At 34.3% G+C, this 21846-nt stretch overlaps 1 protein-coding gene across 1 annotated transcript in view; it reads right to left on the bottom strand.

Annotated features, from left to right (window-relative positions):
* The window catches only part of LOC150107504 (protein FAM91A1), a 228540-nt gene that overhangs the window by 92415 nt on the left and 114279 nt on the right, over positions 1–21846 (bottom strand). Inside the window, exons 10-12 of the mRNA XM_090391353.1 lie at positions 20039–20077; positions 11569–11681; positions 5927–6048 (exon numbers count right to left, since the gene is read on the bottom strand). Of these exons, the coding sequence (XP_090247479.1) occupies positions 5927–6048; positions 11569–11681; positions 20039–20077 (274 nt within the window). The remainder of the gene's footprint in view (positions 1–5926; positions 6049–11568; positions 11682–20038; positions 20078–21846) is intronic.

Genomic DNA, 21846 nt, shown 5'->3' with positions numbered 1-21846 from the left:
AAAATGTATTTTTCTGTTTAAATTTGTTTCACTGTAAATTTACAATTTACACTTCACTCAGACAGAGAGGGCAAACAAACTGGTCTTGCTCTTCATGAATCAGAAAAAGATGAACCAATAACAGGAACATGTGTTTTATTGCTGCAATAAAACGCGTATTGTATGGCTACCCCGACATGGGCCGAAACAGGTCAACTCATAATAAAATTTTAAGACAGACAAAGCTTACATATAAGGTTATAAGACATAAGGTTACATATCTCAATCACTTTTACGATTATAATTTGGGGAATTTTTTACTCGAGCCCAGGGGAGTTCCCTGTTTGCCTCCCCCACCTCCCTTTGCAGACGCCCATAACCATATGATTGCATTTTTATCGATGTATGAAAGCTTTGAGAGTGCGCAGCGCATCTCATCTTAATTGGTCCAATGCAATTAATTGTAGGATAACTTTAAATACTTCTGCGTAGAGTGGGGGGAACAATCTGTTTGTTTTAAGATTTATTAGAAAACAACAATGAAGGAGAATGCTATAGTTGCTTGGTATACTTGAAATACTCAAAGATGAAAATATGTGAACCATCATTTATAAGACATGATAGAATAGGAAATGAAAAAAGAATAAATGTGAGTAGAAATACTTTCATTAATGGTAAACGAATTATTAATAATTAACATTTGTGATATGTGTATCCTAAAAGTTGCTGGGTAGAGCAAATAGCACGATCCTATAAAGTCTAGACATGAATAAGTGAATTTTTTGATGGCATAATTAAAAAAAAAACGAACTCAACGAGACAGAGAAATGCAGGAATAAATATCGTTTGATGGAGCAGTAAATCATCTCGTAAAATTTGTTGCCCATGTTATGTGTATTTCTCTGGTTTGTGTATATTTCACTCTGTTTTCCAAGAAATTTCTTTTGTTTACTGAAACTCAGTATACATAACATCTGATCATTATCGGAATTATCCACACTTTTGAGAATCCTACATTCATCAGTTTTTTTTGTTTTTTTTTAGTATCGGCGGTTCTTATCAATCTCACATATGCTGGTATTTTGTTGTAGTTCAACAACGTCTTATAATACACAGAATATTAATTTTTATTCAGGAATGGATATTTTTTTACTGTCCATTGTTTCCAAAGACTAGAATAAAAATGTCTCTATACTGTTAAAAAACTTTGCAACCTCAACAGATGCTATACTACATAGCAAGAGATACATTTAGTTTTTTTCTCCTAACATCCACTTTCAGTTTACGAAAACGTGTAACAGCTGTTTGTAATAAAGCCATCGGATACAGTAATCATTCAACTCATGACAAGTGAAACATTCAATTGGATTGGTTGACACAATAACCAATCACAGCTGCTAGATGAGCTCAAAATTTTAGCTCACCCAGTCCCGCCTTCTCAGCGGTTTAAAAATATTAGAAACCTACGAATTTGACCCGCTGTACCCTTTACATCTTTTGAAAGGGCGCAAAGGTGTATGCATTTCGAAAGCACACCCAGACTATTAAATGCAAATGTGATGCAATGTTTACATGGCGAAAAGTGCCTTCGTCATGAAGCACTGATGCTTTATTACCCTCATGAAGAGGACAATGAAGCATTAGTACAGTATATTGTGATTCAATTTTCTATATTCAATTTTAGGAATCATGCGAAGTCTGCAAACAATTGGGGGAGTCTTTAACAGGAATAAATGCAAAAATTTAATATGGGTGATACTGATATTTCTTGGATGAGTACTGCACACCTAGCACACCCGGAATATTCACCCCTGATATATATATACAGGGTGTTCGGGATAAATTTGAAATATTTATAATTAATTATATTTTTCCGTAAGTTACATGTATTAACACACACTTCTCTTCATTTAAAAGTTTGGACCCTTCTTCATTCATATACAAGATGTCAGAAAGGATGGATAGCTGGAACCCACCTGAATCATGGAAGAGAATAACTTGTATCATGATGATTCGTGCCTGCCATCAAAATAAGGATATTATGACTGCTGCCCAATGCTCCCTGAATACAGTAAAAACAATCAGGCATGAACTAGAGACTTGCAATGGTGACTACGAGGATGTAGCAAGAAGAAAGATCCCTAGCAGACGATCTGATTGCGTTCGTACAGCAGAATTCCTCGCAAATCTGCAGGAACAGGTGTTGAAGAACCCTGGCATTGGAATTTGGGCTTTGTTCGTGGAGTTGCTAACTGTAGTCAAGCCCTGGATAACAAGGGTAGCCAATGGTAGGCCGTATGTATGGCAGCAGGATTCGGCCCCTTGCCACACCTCTGGGAAAAGTCAAAAATGGTTGTCTGAAAATTTCTACGACTTCACCAGTCCAAATGTTTGGCCTCCAAACTCCCCAGACCTTAACCCCATGGATTATTTTGTATGGGGCGCAGTTGAAAAAGACACCAATCGCACTTCCAGTAATACAAAAGCCCAGTTAATGGATAAAATTAAAATGTTTTTGCGGCCCTTCCCAGGGAGACTGTAGCATCAGCTTGTTCGAGGTTCCGAAGCAGAATTGAAGCTGTGATCGATGCTAATGGTGGTTATTTTGAGTAAATCTTGTTGATAGTATTGTAATTAACTCTGCCTGTAATGTTTTTTTGTCAATTCATTAAATTTAATAGATACAAAGAAGATTTTCTTTTTCCTTACGAAACTGTCAAATTTATCCCGAACACCCTGTATATTAAAAAGAATAAAAAAAAAATTATTGAAAAAAATCTTAGCCAAAGCCTTACAGAAATAATGATATGCTATTCTGCAAGGTAGAGTAACCTTTGACATAATAAATTTAGTTTAAAACTTTCAATAACCTTTGACAACAGTTGGATCCTATCTACTATCAGGTAGTAAGAGGAGTGATCTAAAAGTAACAGTGAATGTAGCCAAAGTGCTAGATCTATCAGATGGAGAGTGAAGATGAGAGGAATCATGCAATCTCATCTCCATCTGTCAGCCATGTGATAAGTAAGTTGATCAGTTTGCTTACTTAGTTGTAAATACAGTTTCTGTATACTTGTGTTTTGCATTATTGTTGTGAATATAGAAAGCAGTGATTGTGAACAATGAGCAAACATAAAATTTTGTTTCAAACTGGCTAAGAGCCATCAGAAACTCATGCAATGTTAGTAGCAATTTAATGACAAGGTGCTGTCAAGCACAAAACTGTTTATAAGATGGTTTGAATGACTATATAACAAATAAACAGAGGACTGACCACTTGAGAAATTGCTAATGATCTCCACATACTATAAATCCAACACATTTTGAAAAAAATTTTGAAGATGAAATGAGTGAGTGCAAACATTCCCCATTTTGGTGGGCAATCAAAAGGAGCAGTGTTTGGCAATTTCATTGGAATTGCATGATCGTGTGATTTCAGATCTGAAATTTTTCCAAAACATCCTGAATTGTTTCATGTTTCTTAAACTGGTCACAAAACGTCCAACATCCCTCTCTCTCTTTCTGCTCTCACTTTCATATTTTGAACTCCCTATACAAGAAATTCTTGACCAAAATAATTCTTGGATACCCTGGGCAATGTAAAAATACTTTTTAAACAATATACATATAATAAGACTCGGGATAAACTCAATGATACTGTCATAAAGTAGGCAAAATACTAATAACAATTAGCAATATTGTGCACATATTTTCTAACATAAAATCACTAATCTGTATGACAAGTGCAGCAGATATGGTTACTTGTACTTTCATTGCATCATTTTCTTCAAATCTTCTTGTAACATTTCTGTATGACCTGAATTTATTTCCCACGTGATGTTCAGGTCTTCAATAAAAAACAGTTCCCTCCCCCTTTTTCATTTTTGTTATTTGTTCTCAAATTCCTTTATGTCTTCCTATTAGGAAGACATCTCTTCATTCCATTTTCCATTCTGACATTTGTTCACATCACCTTACTTGAGATGGACGAACATTCAAGAAGTTTACTTTTATGTTTAGTGCTGAATATCACAGCTCCTCTATTCTTCCTATGATTCCTAATGCTTGAATAAATTACCTTATACATTTAGAAGGATCTCACCTGCTTTTATCTTCTACTTTGGATAGCACTGATTACGTAGACAAGGTATTTTTGAATTTCTGCTACTTCCATCTTCTTCCATTGATGCTGCTTATGATGCTGATATGTCCATCTTAAATGCAACTAAGTTTCAGGTTATCCCAAAAAGTGATTTTTCAATGTTTGCTATGGTTTTCTAATAAATATGATGGATCTTGCATAACTAGAGCAATGCTCCCAGCTGCCATCTTTATCCTGTACACTGTAATACATATACTATTAATATATACACTGCTAGGAAAGAAGTCAATGGACACCCCCCCATGGGTAAGGTACAGGTGCATCATATCCTACCATGAGTTATGTGTTTGTAGCCAGCATAAATTGGAGGAATATGATAATCCCAAGTCAGTGCAACTGTGTCCAGGTGAAATGGCTGTGAGAAGGGAAGGAGTTTGAAAGAAGTGTTGTGATAGGATACTATGTTGCAGGCTTATCTGTTTGGCAAATTGTTGACAAATTGGATCCCAGGTTAACAATCAGTGATACCATACTGAGATTGAAGTGCAGGAAGTCAACTGCAAGTGCTATCCGCAGTGGACAACCCACCACGCTCACCAAACATGACCACAGGGTGCTACGAAAGATAATATGTAAACACCATCATTTGCCAGTTGAACATGCTGAATGCAGAGTTGCAGGCATCAACTGGAACACAAATCTGCATAAAAACATTCAGAACCGAGCTCTCCTAACACAGGTTTCCGTGTAGGGCGGCGATATGCAAGCCTTACATTACCTGAACCAACATGCAGTATCATCTTCAGTGGTGAAAAGAGCATGTACAGTAGGACATGGAAGCTTGGAAAGCTGTGTTATGGAGCAATGAATTGTGCTAAACCCTCTACCATGAAGATGCCCACTGAACATAGTGCATAACCCAAACTATGAAATTCAGAATTGAAGGTATGGTCCTGTTTGTCCTGATTTGGCCTCAGACCTCTGTTCGTGATGCCATGAACACTGAACTCCGAGAGATATCTGAACATTCAGCAATGCAATGCTTCCTGCTTTGTGGTGTTTCAACAGAACTGGCCATTGTCTCTTTAAGAAAGACAATGTCATAAGCTGCTGTAATTGTGTGATTTGTGGACATGAACATCACCACACTTGACGGGCCTCCACAGAGCCTCGATCTCAATCCTATTGAACATCTGTGGGATGAATTGGAATGTTGGGCGAAGTCAAGGAACATCTGTCCCACAACAGTCCAGGACCTGATTACATGCCTACAGGAAGACTGGTCCAAAATTCCCACTGATCACTAGCATACACTTGTTGAAAGTATGCCCTATAGGATTGCTGCAGTAATCGCAGTGAAAGTAGATCCGGCATCTTATTATGGTGGGTGACATGGCTGTTTGTTCCCCAAACTATGGTGTCCATTGATTTCTTTCCAAGCAGCGTATATAGTATATAGCCAAAAATTTGGTTGGCTAAATGCAATGTTGTCAACGCATCATCTTTCATTCAATATTTCAATGAATATTTAGTAAAGAGTGCACCACGAGAAAGAATGAAAACTGGGTTAAAGCCTAGTCATTTCTCCACACTTGTTATGGGTTATGTGGAGATTTCCTCCCAGTTGTTATGTGGCCTGGACATTCTTGATAATTACTACAAATATAGATTTTTAATCATTAACACTATTACTGCATATCTACAATTTGAAAGGAATACCTATTATCAAAACAAAATAATCAACAAAGAAAAAAAAAAACATTCTTCTTTCTTTCTACAGTTCAGCAATACACACTCCAATAATTAATGGAGTGTTTTCCATAGAGAATACAGTATGTGCCTTACCTTGCTCGTCAGAACTTGCAGTCCCTGTGTCTGATAAGGAGACTCCTTCTACAACAAATCCTTCCTTCTCTAAGTCAATATTCAAAGCATTCATGAAAATTTCAACCTCCTCACTCCTGGCTCTTAAAAAAAAAAAAAAAGTCATCACATTATAGCAAGTTTTTCACTTAGGCTGGATAGTAATTTATTATTATCAGGTATCTAGGAATTTAAAAGGCTTATTTACAAAAAAATACTTGGTTTTATCCATTTCAGCATAAGCAATAAATAAGTCTGTGCTTGAAGTATCTTTGTAATTAATTATTGGAAGTAGTTAACTGCAATACAAGTTGCTCTAAGTATCCCATAATGCAGAGCACACTTCATATGAAGTGTGCTCCAAACAACTTGAAAAGAAAGTACATAAGTGAATGGTTTACACATGTGGATTGAAAAATATGTCATGGATGCATGAAAAGAAGAGCCTACTACTATTCCAATGTGAATCAAACAAGAATAAAAAAAAAGACAAGAATATTTTATAATTAAAAAAATTACAGCAGCTCAAAGCAGCCGCTTCCCATATCTTGAAGATGGACATGCAATCATAATTCCATTGAGTTCATAAGTCTCCATAAAAAATCTGCTAAATATAAATAAACTTTATGCAACAGTTTTTTTTTTTTTTTTTGTTACATTAAACCTTGTGTTTAGAAGACATGGCATGTAAAGGAAGTCCTGCTTTATCCTTAAGATATTTGATGTAATCTTTATGATTTGAATCTACACTTCTGCAGAATGGCCTGTCTGCCCATGGGGAGAGATAAGAAAAACAGATTTGAATCCCACTCTGGAATAAATGTTTGTGAATATCTGAACGGTAACTTGGTAACAATCTGATAATTTTTTTAATGTTAATCCCACTCACAAAAGGTAAATATATTAAATCACAAATGGACTAGGGTTAGATAATCAGGAAATCCTGTTCTAGATTCCAAAGCATGGTACATTTTCAAGTTACTTCAGGCCTTCACTACCCTACCACTCACACTGGACAATGAAAATCATCTACCACCTAAAGATATTCACAATCATTTATTCCACACTGGGATTCAAAAGCCACAGGCTGTTGGATAGAGAGTGGAGGTTATTCCTTGGTCAACAAGAATAGTTTAGAATGGAGTAGAAATGGATTATCCTTTTTTTAAAGGGTAAAAATGTAGATAATTTTGGTGCTAGGTACAATAAAGTGTACAGGATGAATATGTAAAAAAAACTTGTGCAATATGCTCAGAAAGTCAGCTGAGATACCTACAGTGACTTAGTTTCCATGGATGAATGAGGTCTATTATATACATTGAATATTAGAGTTATAGTCATGAGTTTCCATCTTCCTATAGACAAATATCTGTAGAACAAATGATCAAGCTTGATTAGAGGTGGTGATGAAATACTAAGTAGATATCTGTCTGTAAAGACAACTAGATTCTTATAAACTGAAAAATGTAAAGTGCCATCATAACACATTTCTTAGGAATTGTTCTGCATATGGGATACACAATGCAACTTATAGTGATGTCAACTATCCCATTAAACTATAAATTAAAGATGTCAAGAAATTATATTCTTGGGTTTAATCCTTTATCCAAGTGTAAGCAAACAAAGTTTGCACCTGAAGTACTTTCAGGACATGACAACTCATATATAGAAACTAATGACTTCACATCACTTGCCTTAGTATCCCATAATGCAAAACACATATCCTTACGGACATGTCTGTAAGGATATATAGTATCCCATGATACAAAGCACATCTGTAAGGATATGTGCTTTTCATTATGGGATACTAAGGCAAGTGATGTGAAGTCATTAGCTTCTATATACGAGTTGCCATGTCCTGAAAATACTTCAGATGCAAACTTTGTTTGCTTACACTTGGATAAAGGATTAAACCAAGAATATAATTTCTTGGCAGCTTTAATGTATAGTATAACCAAGTGGAAAAACTTCCAACAACTATCCCAGATTAAACAATTAGCAGTGAAGATACTTCAAACTTTTATTGTTCACTTTTGCTAGATGAAATATAAACAGAAACAAGAATATAATTTCTTTTCAAGTACAATAAGTAATCATCACATTATTAAGAAACAAAACAGGTATGCAGTCAGTCCTTGACCGACAATGTATGCAACTTACAATAATGATCCATTAATATGTTCACTGAATACCACCTCATTCCAGCAACTCACAGACCAAGATGTTATTGTTATCTTCAAGGCATATTATTTAATAAATATTTTTGCTCAGGCTACTGCTGCTACTGAGAATAGAAACCCTCAGAAACTTCTAGAAGGAAGATAAATGGAAGAAGCTGCTGAAAATATATGTTCATAAATTACAGAATCCAACAAAGAGCCCTACAAGAGATTGGCAACAAGGTAATGCTGCTAGCTAAAGAGTTAAAGACTGACAATGAAGATGTAGAGCAGTTGGTGGAAGATATGGAAGAAGATGCTCTTGAATGAAGATCTGAAGACCTTAGAAGAATGATGTAAGGTGTAATCGCTTGTTACAGAGAAATGAAATTGATGCAGAAAAAAATAGGAAACCTGTGCTGATTAAGTAACATAATGTACAAATTTTTAAAGTAGCCAGCTCCTGCTGTCATCATCTATGGAAAATAAGCATAGACCTTCCCACAAAGTTATGCATCTGGAGAACTATCCTCAGATGCTCTGTTGTAGATTACCTAGCCTCTCCTGCCTATTCTGATTAATTGTTCAATTAATAAAGCAGCAGCTTTGAAGAATTGCTCTTGCTCCATGTGTTTCCATCTGATTATTTTACTGCTTAAGTGCACAGAAGTTCAAATCTGATCATCTTTTCCTTGCAACATGTGAAATGCTATGAAACTGTCCAAATCTCAACCAGACTGTATGCCAATATCCAAGTTTTGGGAAGTGATCACTATTAATAATCCATAAGTTAATTCTTTTTTCCTAATGAATAATAATTTTAAATTATTTTTTATCTACGCAACTTTCTACAATTGTTCCTCCGAACTCTAATAGTGTAATATCATATACTTTAGCTGCAACTGAGACACATGCTAATATATGCAGGATGTATGACTCATTATTGTGATTCATGTTTTGAATATAGTTAATGGACTATCTCCCCTCCCTGACAATGCCCATATAATGTTGGATGAAATATATTGGAGTTCTTGAATAAAATTCTACATAATTTTTGTTGCATGTGTAAGCTGTGAAAGTTATTTAAGTCTAGTGTCTTAAATCCATTAAAACTATTTAATACAGAAATTTTATATGTTATAATTTGTATACAGTATTATTTCATTATAAACAAAGAGTAAAACTGGTTATAAATATAACAGAACAGACCTACACATTTTAGCATTCAAACATGTTAACATATCATTATAGTTCACAGTGATTTTCAATTCATGTCCTTTTTGATTTATGACGGATCATCACAATGGAACACTGTCATAAGTCAAAAACTAACCAAACAATATAAATAAATACTCAAAATATTTAGCTTTAAATGAGCTGAAGAGAGGTGTAATTAACAGAGTAATTTAAAATACGGTGTGATGTAATGACACTGCTATAAGAAACTATTTTAAAGATATGCTATAACAAACATTCTACTATAACATACTATTCCTTTTGTCTTTATATGTTCTCTGCAGTGAATCTGATGCTACTGAATAATTAAAAATACAGGTTTATATTTTCACTCTAAAAAAATAAAAAGTTTTTGCTCTTGTTAAGAGGTTTAGAAAGAAGAGCAAGGCTAATATGCTGTATTTCTGTTAAGGAGATGAACTAGTCATCATGAACACCATATTCAAACAGAAAAGAGCAAAAATTTACATAAAGGAACACAAGAGAAATAAGAAATGTGTAAACTGTTATGGTTAATAGTGATATTTTCATAATGGTTAAACAAGAGCATACAAGGGATCTGAAATAGGAAGTGATTAATCATTTAATATTAAGGAGGATAAAATTAAGTATAACAGTGTGCAAAGAAAATTTTAAAAAGAATCAGTCAAGCAGCTTTCCAAAGTGAACTGTAAACTTAAATGTACAAACATTTTTGGAGAAAAAAAATGGAACACTTTCAAAACCAGAAATGAGCTTTGGAGAGTCAGTGATAAAATCTGAACAAAACATTACTGATTCAGACAAAGGCATATGGAAAATTTATCTAAAAAAAAAAAAAAACATTCACAGTAGACTCAAGAAGTTAAAGAGGCAGTGCTGGAAAAAAAGAAATCACATTCAAAGTTCCTCGCAAAAAGTCAAGAAATGTACTCAAATAATACAGAGAAAATGAAAGAAAGCTACACTGTGTGTAACTTTAACATCAAGAACAGAGATGATAAATACCATGAAGATGACAAAATGTTCTGGGGGCTATTAAAAAAAAAAAAACTTAAATATGGAGGAAACAATACTGAAAAACAATAGGAGTTGATAAAAGGTGACAAAAACTAAGATAAAGATATTCTGAAAGCCTCAAATAATCACTCAGAAAGACTGTTGAATGAAACAAGCTGGGACAGAACAGTGGCAGAAAATATTCCAGAAGAATGTAATCAATGAGCACTTATTATTATGGCACAGAAATTTGTAGGAAGTCAGAGGACTCATTGCAGCAGACACACACACTATTCACACAATATCTATCATGTCTTTCCTTCAGCATATTTACAGAACAAAGCACTTGTGATTGTGACAGACTCTGACTACCCATTTCACTCATTCATTCTCTAAGCAAAAAGTTTAGTCCTCATACCTTTGCTAACCACATTACTCAATTTGCAGGGTCAAACCTTTATCCTCCCCCCCCCAGCCAAGTGTGGAAATATTTCCTCTAGTTCACTCCTAAAAACCTTTTCAGCAGCTTAAACATTTTTATTATAGTTTCTCTTTTATGCCTATCAACCAACTTCTACAATCTAGAATCCATAAACCTTCAATATCATTCCAGAACATTCCAGAGATAACTCATTGTCTTGGTTAACTCTGGAATCTTTTCACCACATCCTTATCCCCAAAAACCAGGTGATAGACCTTTTTCACAGTTATTCAGATGTGACTGTATCAAAGCCTCATAAAGCAGAATGATAATGTCCTTATTTCTGCCTGTTAGCATGTTCTTCAATAACTAAGTAATTCTAATAGCTAACTTTGTTTATTTGCCTCCGCAATATGCTGTCTGAACTTCAAAATTCTTTCCTCCAACATCTCCACATCCCTATCTCCATCAGTTTTCTAAAATACAGTTCTATCAGGTTGTAATCTTTTCATCCCAAAATACATAAATTTGAACTATTCCACATGAAATTGGCAATATTAGTTTTCCATGAAAATTCTTCTGAAAAAATTTGAAATTAGTGTCATACATATTGCCAAATGTGTAAAAATGTTCCCATCCATCCAAAGTGAAAGAGATGCTACAAAATCAAACAAGCTACTGCCAGATGGACAACATGCACAAAACATAGCCCAACATAAAAGTGTTAAAAAAAATGACATCCCATACATGATGTATTTTTTTGAATGTAACAGAGATGATCAACTAATTTCTAAAATTCACTAGATTCGAAAGTTGTGTTTTATACAAACCTTGTTGGTTTAACTGTAAAAGTCCCATGCCAAGATGGATGATACTGATTTGGATCAATATCTTTACTCTTCTTATGGGCAAATCCCAAGCGACAATACATTGAAACAGCACTCTTGGAGAAAAAAGAGAAAAAAAAAAAACTAATTATTAAACAATTGCTTTTATATACTTTTCATTGCACTGTTTTCCTAATTTATTAAAAAAATAAAAACCTAACCACCCCTTACAATTCATAACACACACAACTATGTAAATCCAAAGTGAATACAAGTCAGTCTGAAATGAACTGAGTTTGCAACTATGATACAAAAAAGCATCTACATAAAAAATTTTTTGAAAAAATAACTATAGACAATATTTAAAATAAAGATTCAGGAACATACATACAATACATATTTAAGTTTATCCCAAACATCTCAGTTTAACTAAAATAGGAACTTTTCATATTCATAGAGATATTTGGGAAAGATATTGTTTTATATTAACAAGAATTATTTCTATAAAAATTCATATTTCTTCAACAGGCCAACTATACTGAGTCAAGGAAAACTAGGAGGTATGGCACTAGAGATGTTTGCAGTCAAGTACATGGCCAATTAAATGAAATAATTCAGTGAGTTCAGATACCAAAATGACTTCCTAGGGGATGCTTAACAAATTAAAAATTATGTGAGAAATATACACTCTAGCCATCTTACAACTGTTTCTAAGTATCCATTGAAAATTTTTAAAATAACTAGAATTCTTTATAAATATGGTGAACTAGCCTGAATCTCTCCGCCATTACTTGAAAAGACAAGTGTACATACATTGCAGTTAGATAAAATAATGAACATCTCAAATTTTAATATTTTCTAGCATCACTGCAATCTCTTCATCATTAATGAAATAAAGGTATTTAAAATTACATTTTAATGTAACGTATATTATTACTACTACACTGACATATCTATGGAGTCCAAAGACTTACTGCAGATGAACCATTATGCACACATTACCTACCATACTTTACCTTGGATTCATTCAATGACAAAGCAATTCATTTACTGAAATTGCTCAATAACAGTCAATTACATCCACTCGCCATTTTCGAAGTAGTCCTCACTGACTTGTTAACCACTTTTAAAACAATTTCTAGGGATGACTTACTTGTTTTTTTTTCTTTACTTATCATGTACCAAAACACTTCTTCTACATCAATCCTATAAAATCCCTTTATTAATTTAAACGTTTCTATCATATTCCCTCTTTTCTGTCTATCAATCAATATTTGTAACCCAAAAAATTCAATCTATCCTCACATTTCCCAAACATAACTTGACAAATTTGAATGTAAGCCATGATAACTAATTACACATAATATGGATTTTTTCCTTTAGTGTTACATGGTGATCAGCATTCATTTCAGTAAAATCATGGACACTACAGCCGTGTTAGGTATAATTATTTTAATTTTCTGAAGTTTCAACTTTCATATTAACAGTCATCGTCTGGAGTACACATAAATATATATATATATATATATATATTAGTCAAGACAAGTTATATTACATTTCAAACAGTATGTCAAAGTGACAGTGATTTGATCAATCGTTATTCTACTGGCGCGACGTCTAGTGGAAAAAAAACTTACATCAAAGCTATATTCTATTTATAACATCAGAGAACAAATTCATATAGATAGTTTTAATTCAGCAAAAGTAGCGGCGGCCTAATCCATAATTTAACAAGAGTGTTGAGTGTTGTTACATTAGAGTTAAGATCTTAGATTATTTACAGTCCTAATTATAATTAACTCTTAGACCAAAAGGTTGACTGGGTAGAATATGTGCCATCCATATTTTTGGGATTTTTAGGGCCCCATTACTGTTAAGATTAAGCTGGGTGATGAGAATTTCACAGGCCTCCTTAAATTTACACTCATACCATTTTTGTGTGATGTACACAACGGGGTGCATTTCCAGTTAATTCTATGTAGAATATTCAGGGTATGATCAGAAAGGCCAGATTCACCATAGTTATCAAATTTAGATATTAAAGATATTAAAGTTAATCTTCTTCTTCTTCTTCTTCTTCGCGTTATTCCCACTTCCTATGCAGGGTCCGCGTGTTACTTAGATGCGACCACTTGTTAGTACTACACCCAACCGACCCGTCGCCTGGTCTGCCGCTGGGGGGGGATATATTTTTGACTGTAGAGGTGTATGTTCACGGGGCCGGTTTGCCTGTTTGCGGGATGAAAAACGCCAGATAAACTGGCGGGAAAAACCCTACTGACCGCGCCCAAGACCGGCTAACTTGGCTATGCCTGAGGAAGATCCTCAAATTCCTCACGTCTACAACGGGAATCGAACTTGGGACACTCCTTCCCCAGTCATATGGTTGCGAAGCGCAAAGCCACTAGGCTAACCGCGCGGTCAAAGATATTAAAGTTAATAACTATGGTAAATCTGGTAAAACTGAAAAAACAGGAATTAAAATTATCAAATTTAATGTCCCATTTTGGTTTTCATTTCACTGTTAAACTGAATAACTGAGGAACAAATTTGGTAAGAAAGTCAGCAATAAAATGACAAGAACTATGAAAATAGGTAGGAACATGGAAAATCAGTTGCATTTTCAATGGAAAATATAATGAAAAAGTATAATAATTCTAGCTGGTAAGGCACAATTTTTAGTGAAATGGAAAATTCAATATGGAAAACAGATAAAGAATAAGCAATGAATGTGTGAATGAACATAAAATATAGAATCTAGTCTCTCAGGCAACAATATTCAATGGGGTAGTCAATTAAGGATGTAAAGGTGGTGAGGGCAAGAATGCTAAACACTGTGTAAAACTAGCTAGACAAAAGTCATGGGAGGACTTTGGCAAGAATATAGAAAATAACTATCAAGAAAGTGGCAAAATATTCTGGAGGTTGTTGAAGAAGCTGAGGAATGGAGGAAAGAGTGCTGTAAAAGGAGTTAGAGATGATAAAGGTGACATGAAAACGGAAGAAAAAGATATCCTTGAAGTATGGAGTAATTACTTCGAAAAACTGCTAAATAAAACAAGCAGTGATGACAGCACAGTGGTAAAAAACACTGACCAGGCATGCAGTCAGGAATACATATCCATACTTGAAGTAGAAAAAGCCATCAAAGGCTTAAAATGTGGAAAGGCAGCAGAAGTAGATGATATTCGACCAGAAATGCTGAAGTATGGTGGTATAAAAGTCTTACAGTGGCTGCACTGCATAGTTCAGAAAGCCTGGACAGAGGGACAAATTCCCGATGATTGGAGTAGAGCTCTCATAGTACCCATATATGAAAAGAGAAATAAAACTGAATGTGAGAATTACAGAGGTATTTCCCTACTGAGTGTTCCTGGCAAGATCTATGCAAGTATACTTGAGAAATGATTGAGAAGAATTGTGGAAGAAAAGCTGGGTGAAGAACAAGCTGGATTCAGGCCAAATAGAGGCTGTCAGGATCAGATCTTCACTTTATGACAAATAGTCGAGAAATCATGGGAATATAACCAAGATCTGTATTTAAGTTTTGTCGATGTGGAAAAGGCATATGACAAGGTGCCAAGAGAGAAGCTATTCAATACGCTACAGTTATATGGTGTCAATGGGGCATTATATCAAGTAATACTTAGTCTTTATTTGAGTTGTAAGTCAGCAGTTAGAATTGAAGGAAGTACAGGAAGATGGTTTAATGTTAAATCTGGTGTGAGACAAGGATGTACATTATCCCCTCTGTTATTCATTATCTATATGGATCACATTATGAAGGAAAGTTGTATTAGACATGATATCAAAATTGGAGATGTTAATGTCAGCTCTTTGCTTTATGCAGATGATGTTATACTTATCAATAAATCCGCTACAAGCCTGCAAGATTCTCTGACTAAATTGAATAACTGTTGTAATAGATATGGTATGAAGGTCAGCAATAAAAAGACAAAGACAATGAAAATAAACAGAATCATTGAAAATGTCAACTGTGTTGTGATTGGAGAACCTGTGGAACAAGTAAAACATTTCAGCTACTTAGGCACGATTTTTACTGAAGATGGTAAATTAAATATAGAAATAGACAACAGAATCAGCAAAAGCTGGTATGGTGGGAAGTCAATTGAATAAATTCATATGGAATAAGAGAGAAATTAGTTGGAACACTAAATTAGCTGTATACAAGACAGTGTTCAAACCAATTTTAACTTATGGATCTCAGAGCCGGGTCAGAAGTAAAACACTTAACCAAAGACTAGAGACCGACCACAGATATGAGAGTCCTGAGAAAGATTAGGGGCATGAACAGATGGTATCAATGGCAATATCATATTAAAAACTAGGATATTGCCAGAACTTAAGAAAGAACTTGGCATTGTCAGCATCCAGGAATGCGTTAGCAGAGCTAATCTCAGGTGTTCAGGTGTTAATCTTTCCTCTCCCATTCTGTTTAGGTCACCTAAACAGAATGGGAGAGGAAAGATTAGCAAAACAAGCATTCTCTGCCAGGTTGGCAGGAAAATGACCCAGAGGAAGACCAAGATATAGGTGGATTGATACGATACGATACAAAGTGCCTTAGACGATAGAAATATAAGATCTGATAATGTTGGAGTCTTGACAAGTAACAGACTGGTTTGGAGGAAAATTGGAGATAGGAAGTTAGTAATGATGTAATTTTTTCATATAGTACTATCATATCCTGTACACCCCTTGAGGGTACAAGGCAAGAATTTGATGATGAGGTGGTCAGGGCCTAATGAATATCTGGAAGAAGCAATATCACACTGTATACCCAAAATCAGGAGAGTAAACTGCATAGGAGTTAGATGGATGAGTAGTATCATTAAGCATGAGCTGTAAAAAAAAATTTAATTAAATTTAAATTTAAAAAAAAAAAAAAAAAAAAGATGACCAGCACGGTAAATAAAGCAAAATCAGATTATGAGAAGAAATTAGCTAAGCAAACAAAAAGAAGAATTACTATGGAAAGATAACTTTTCTGAGTGCAGATGGTAGAGACCTAAGAGGCAGATGAAATTGCTAAGCAACTGAGTGGCCATTTTGCAAGGGTATATCATCCAAGTGAAGATACTGTTATGGAAAAGGTAACAGGGACTGATGAGAGAATAGGGGTTGATGAATTGAGGCTATTATTTAAGATACTGCAGAATCTAACAAATACAGCTGTGGAATTGGATGGGATATCAGCTCGCTTTTTTGTAAGAATATGCTAGGGAACTGGCAATGCCTCTGACTAGGCTTTTTAATTCTCTGGCGGTGAAAGTCCTGGAAAAGATAGCAAAAAGAAAATTAATTAATGTGTAGATAAGAATATGATACTCTATGAGGGGGGAGCATGGCTTAAGGAAGGATCAGTCATACCTAGTTAATCACAACTGACTTCTTTATAATGGAATGACAGCCGAGTTGGATAAAAGGAATGGCTACACAATGATACTGCTGGATTTTGCAAAGGCATTTGACAGGATACCACATGGAACTCTGTTACACAAATGGGGATGGATATGAAACTGGTGATATGATTAAAAGGATGGCTGATGAACAGATACCAAAAAAGTAGTATATGGAGGAGGAAAATTCAAGTGAACACAGGAATAATGGCATGCTACAGGGCTCTGTGCTTAGATCACTGCTGTTTAATTTATACATAAATGATACTGGAAATAATTTGAAGGAATATATTCAGTTGTTTGCTGTGATGCAAAGTTGGATAGGATAATAGTCAAACAAGGTGATATAGAGAGCTTGCAAGATGATTTAAACAAGTATGGGAAAAACATAATGGATGTCAATTTAATATGGAAAAGTGGAAAGTTATGCATTTTGGGATACAGAGATTACAAGCTATGTGCTACATTGCAGGAACTGTATTCCAGGAAATTGATGAAGCCAGGGATTTGTAGTAGATGGAAAGTTGAAGTTTAGAGGAAATACTGCTATAGAAGCCAGGGTAGCTCACAGGACTACTTAATTATTGAAGAACACACTAACAAACAGAGATAAGGGAGCTATCATTCATCGTTATAAAGCCTTGATACAACTACATCTGAATTACTCTGCTCAGGTTTGGTCATCTGGGTTTCTTGGTGATGAGGAAGTGGTGGAGAGGATCCAGAGGCTAGTGACCAAGATAATAAGTGGTCTGTCAAATGCTCGCTATAAGGATAGATTGAGATAGGTGGAAAAAAAAAAAAGGGGGAGGGGTACATTTAAAGGATTTTACAGGAATGATGTAGGAGAAATGTATCAACACTTAGCTAGAGAAGGCAGAACAAGAGGCCATCCCTAGAAGTTATGTAATAGTGTGGTTAACAAGTGCACGAGGACTAGATTTTTCACTTGGAAAGTGGTAAATGAATGGAATGGGTTGCCTGAGTCAACTGAGTGCTTTTATCATTTTGAAGGAGACGTATACAATAGATATTGTGTTGATAGTTTGGGTCTCCCATGATGAGTCTTAGAACTCATAATGGTGCCCATGCAATAATAATATCTCAAGAAGTTAAAAATATTAAAATCACACAAAGAGGTACTAAAAGGAACTGTATGATGTGGTAGGCAATTTATTCATTCATAAGTAGGCACTCTTAAGACATATGCACCTTTAGGACAAAAAAATTATTACAATTTTTACTATATAATTGTTTAAATGTTTCCTCAATATCAGGGACTTTCAACGTAATAATATAATAGATGAGAAGGCATGACTGTTTTTCTTATGGTAAATAAATTTAATCATTTTAATCAGCCATGTATTCAACTTATATGTTCCTTAGAATATGTTATTACTGTTGAAATAAGACTCCAAGATTCTATTTCTGTTACTTCTTCAATGGATATTTCCATCTATTAAAGATTAGTCCATAAGTTATTTCAGTACACAATAATTACCTTCTATTAATAACCCACTACAAATAAATTTCAACCCTGATAATATTTAAGTTATATCCTAATTCTAATTTCTCTCATATAATCAAGTCAATCTCATTTTTAAAGATACATTCTTGTGAAGAAGCACAGGAGCACTTAAAGCACAAAGTTAAAATGCATTACATCATGATGCTAACATCATCATCATTATCATAATGCTAATTACGGATATAGACCATATTGGTCTGTTCATGTCTCATTATCAATCTAATATCCTTTTTTGGGTCTACCTGGCCTTCTCTTTCCAATTGGTTTATATTTTATTACTTGTTTAAGATATTGGGTGTTGGGCATTCAGTTTACATGTTCTATCCATTTTTTTATAATTATTTAGTTTTTCTTTGATTAATTTTGTTTTTTGTTCTTTTAAAATATCTTTGTTCCTTTTTTGGTCCAATAATGTGTATTTTGCAGTTCTTCTCATAAATCTCATTTCACTTGTTTTTATGCTTTGTTTATCTTGTTGTTTATTGCCCAAATTTCACTGCTAAAGTGTTGTATATTTTCATGTGTGTTTCTTTTTGTACTATATTTGGATTGAGTGTTCTATTTATCAGGCCTATAATCTGTAAAAATTTTGAAGTATTTATTTTATGTCTCCAAAAAAAAAAAATCCCTGTAACTGCAACCCACTCCTACTTCAGAGCAGAGATTACTCAAGATCTATCATGATTTTATATATCTAGGGCACATCTGAAAAACACAAAAATCCTAAGGAAATACAACCTTACAACCACTTACAGACCACATAAAAAATTGGCATCTCTATCTGCTCCACTAAAGACCAGCCACATTTCCTAGACCTACCATGTCCCTTTCAGTTGCAAACTGTCCTGCTACAGCCAAACAGGCAGGACAGGTAATATTCTGACACAAAGACTACATCTAGTTCCACCAATACAGCCACTCAGGACTTGCTGACCATGCTTTGGACACCCATCACAGGATACACCAGAAAAAGGCCAGTATTAAGTGGCCTTCTTCTGGTGTATTCTGTGGTGGGTGTCATATTTGTATTTGCTGCTGTGTAATCACAGCAACAAATACAAATATGAAAGGTTATTTCTTGAATATGCCTCAGTCCTGAAAAACTTTCCAAACTTCAACAAATTTGAATGCATGAGATTGCCCCAAATTTGGGAAGCATTCATCCCAGGATCTTCAGCCCAATGGGACTAATTTAGGACTCTAAGCCTGACTTTGGCTGCCTTTCTTCAGCCTAATTTGGCAAAATTTTGGAAAAAAAACAAAGAATTCTTCCAAAAAGTGATAGAAAAAGTTTTATAATATTAATATGAGTGAAGACTTGAATAAAAATCACCACTACTAAATAATTCCAGAGAAGGAAGAGAGAGAGAGAGAGATTACATTAAACATATGCTAAATCACATTAAATCACACACATATTAATATCATTCAACATCAAAGTCACCGAAAATTTCATTCTAAAATTTTGACAACCTTATCCTAGTAAAATTAAATACAAACTGAATAATAAACATATTCAGCTTACCTTGACTAATGCAAGATCAATCTGTAATACTGTTGCAAGCTAATACAAGAAATATTGATAAAAAAGAAATATTTTATCCAAGGTTTAATATCAATATAAAAATTAAAAGCAAACATTAAAATAACAAAGGAAATTTATTAGCAAATTTATAATATTAATTGATCTCCTATGTAATTATAACTTATGTTTAGCTTTCACAAACATTTAACAAATCCATTAATGACAAGTTACCTACTAAAGGACTCCGTATGCTTTTTTTCCATAATTTTTAAAAACAATAATTATTTTTTATGTGGCTCTTACCCATGAAATGTTGTAAATCTATAACACATTAATACTATGGGTGAGTTAAGGGATTTTAATTTAGCTTTTTTAATTTATTTTTTTCAAAATAATATGGCAACTATATATGGTCATCCCAATACTCCTCTATGGAAGCAAATGCTGGAATCTCAAAAAGGTTGAAGAGAAAAAATCATTAGTTACTGAAATGGGTTGGCTAAGAAGATTGCTTGGAGTATCTCTGCTGGATCAACTAAGAAACAAAGACATAAGGAAACGACTAAAACAATAAACAACAATAATAGACAAAATCCAAGAAAGAAGACTGCAATGTTTGGCCATGTGACCAGAATGGGAACAGAAAGACTACCATCTAAAGCCCTGAATACAACGATGGAAGGTAAAAGATCCAAAGTACGGCCCAGAATTAGATGGATAGACAAAATAAAAGAGGACCTGAAAATCAAATCACACCAAACTGGACAGAATTGTTCGGACTCTCCTGGGACAGACAGAAGTGGAAAGAGTTCATTTGGCCTCATCATCATCCACATAGATGATGGAAGAGAAAAGAAGATGGCAACTATATTCTAGAGAGACTGAACATAGAACTTTTTCAACCACTGCAGGCCTCCAATAATTATATGGGTCAGTTGTCTCATGCCTGGTGATGAAATTCATTTCTTTCATGCTTACACAATGATCAGAATACATTATGGAGACAACTACCGTGTCAGACTAGAACTTTAGTTTAATATAAACCGAAATGAACACTCGACCTTGATATGACCTTCATATTAAGATCATCATCATCTGGAGAATACACATATATATATACAAAGAAACAGAAAGCTGCACTACAATCTACATGATTTGCTAAAGTTACTGACCAACTGTTACAACAATTATTAGCCTGACCTCTGATGAGGGAAAAAAAAAACTACATCAAAGCAAGAGTTCTATTATTATTATTATCTATTAGGTTACAAAATTAAATTAGGCTGGAGAGCAACATGTTTATATATATATATATAAAAAACTATGTGATTATACATATACATTTCAACCAATTGGTATGGAATAGTTTCCAATAAAAGCTGAAAATTGTTTCAAGTCCTAAAGTATGCTAGATGTTAAGTAGGCTGAATATGTGCCATTCAAATTCTTGGAATTTTTATGACACCATTATTGTTGAGATTAGGGTGGTTAATCAGAATTTTAACAGGCTTCTTTAAATTTTCTTTCATACCAGGTATTTGTATGATGTAAAGAGCAGGTACTTTTCCAATCAATTTGGTGTAGGGTGTTGAGAGCATGATCTGAGAGACTGCTTCGCCAAAATTGTTATATTTAATGTGTCTTTTGTGTTTTTTTTTTTTTTTTTTCACCAATATAGGTAAAGTTACAGGTGCAGTAGATGCAATAAACTCCAGGATGTGCCAATGGGAGGAGAGGATCCTTAGAGGAGTTGAATATGTTTTTTAATTTTATAGGTGGTTTAAAAGTGGCAATAAGATTATAATGGT

Source organism: Typopeltis vanoorti, chromosome 4 (assembly GCF_054136105.1).
Source record: "Typopeltis vanoorti isolate ZY-2024b chromosome 4, IOZ_Tvanoo_1.0, whole genome shotgun sequence".
NCBI lineage: Eukaryota > Metazoa > Arthropoda > Arachnida > Uropygi > Thelyphonidae > Typopeltis > Typopeltis vanoorti.
This window is presented reverse-complemented; position numbering and strand designations above follow the sequence as displayed.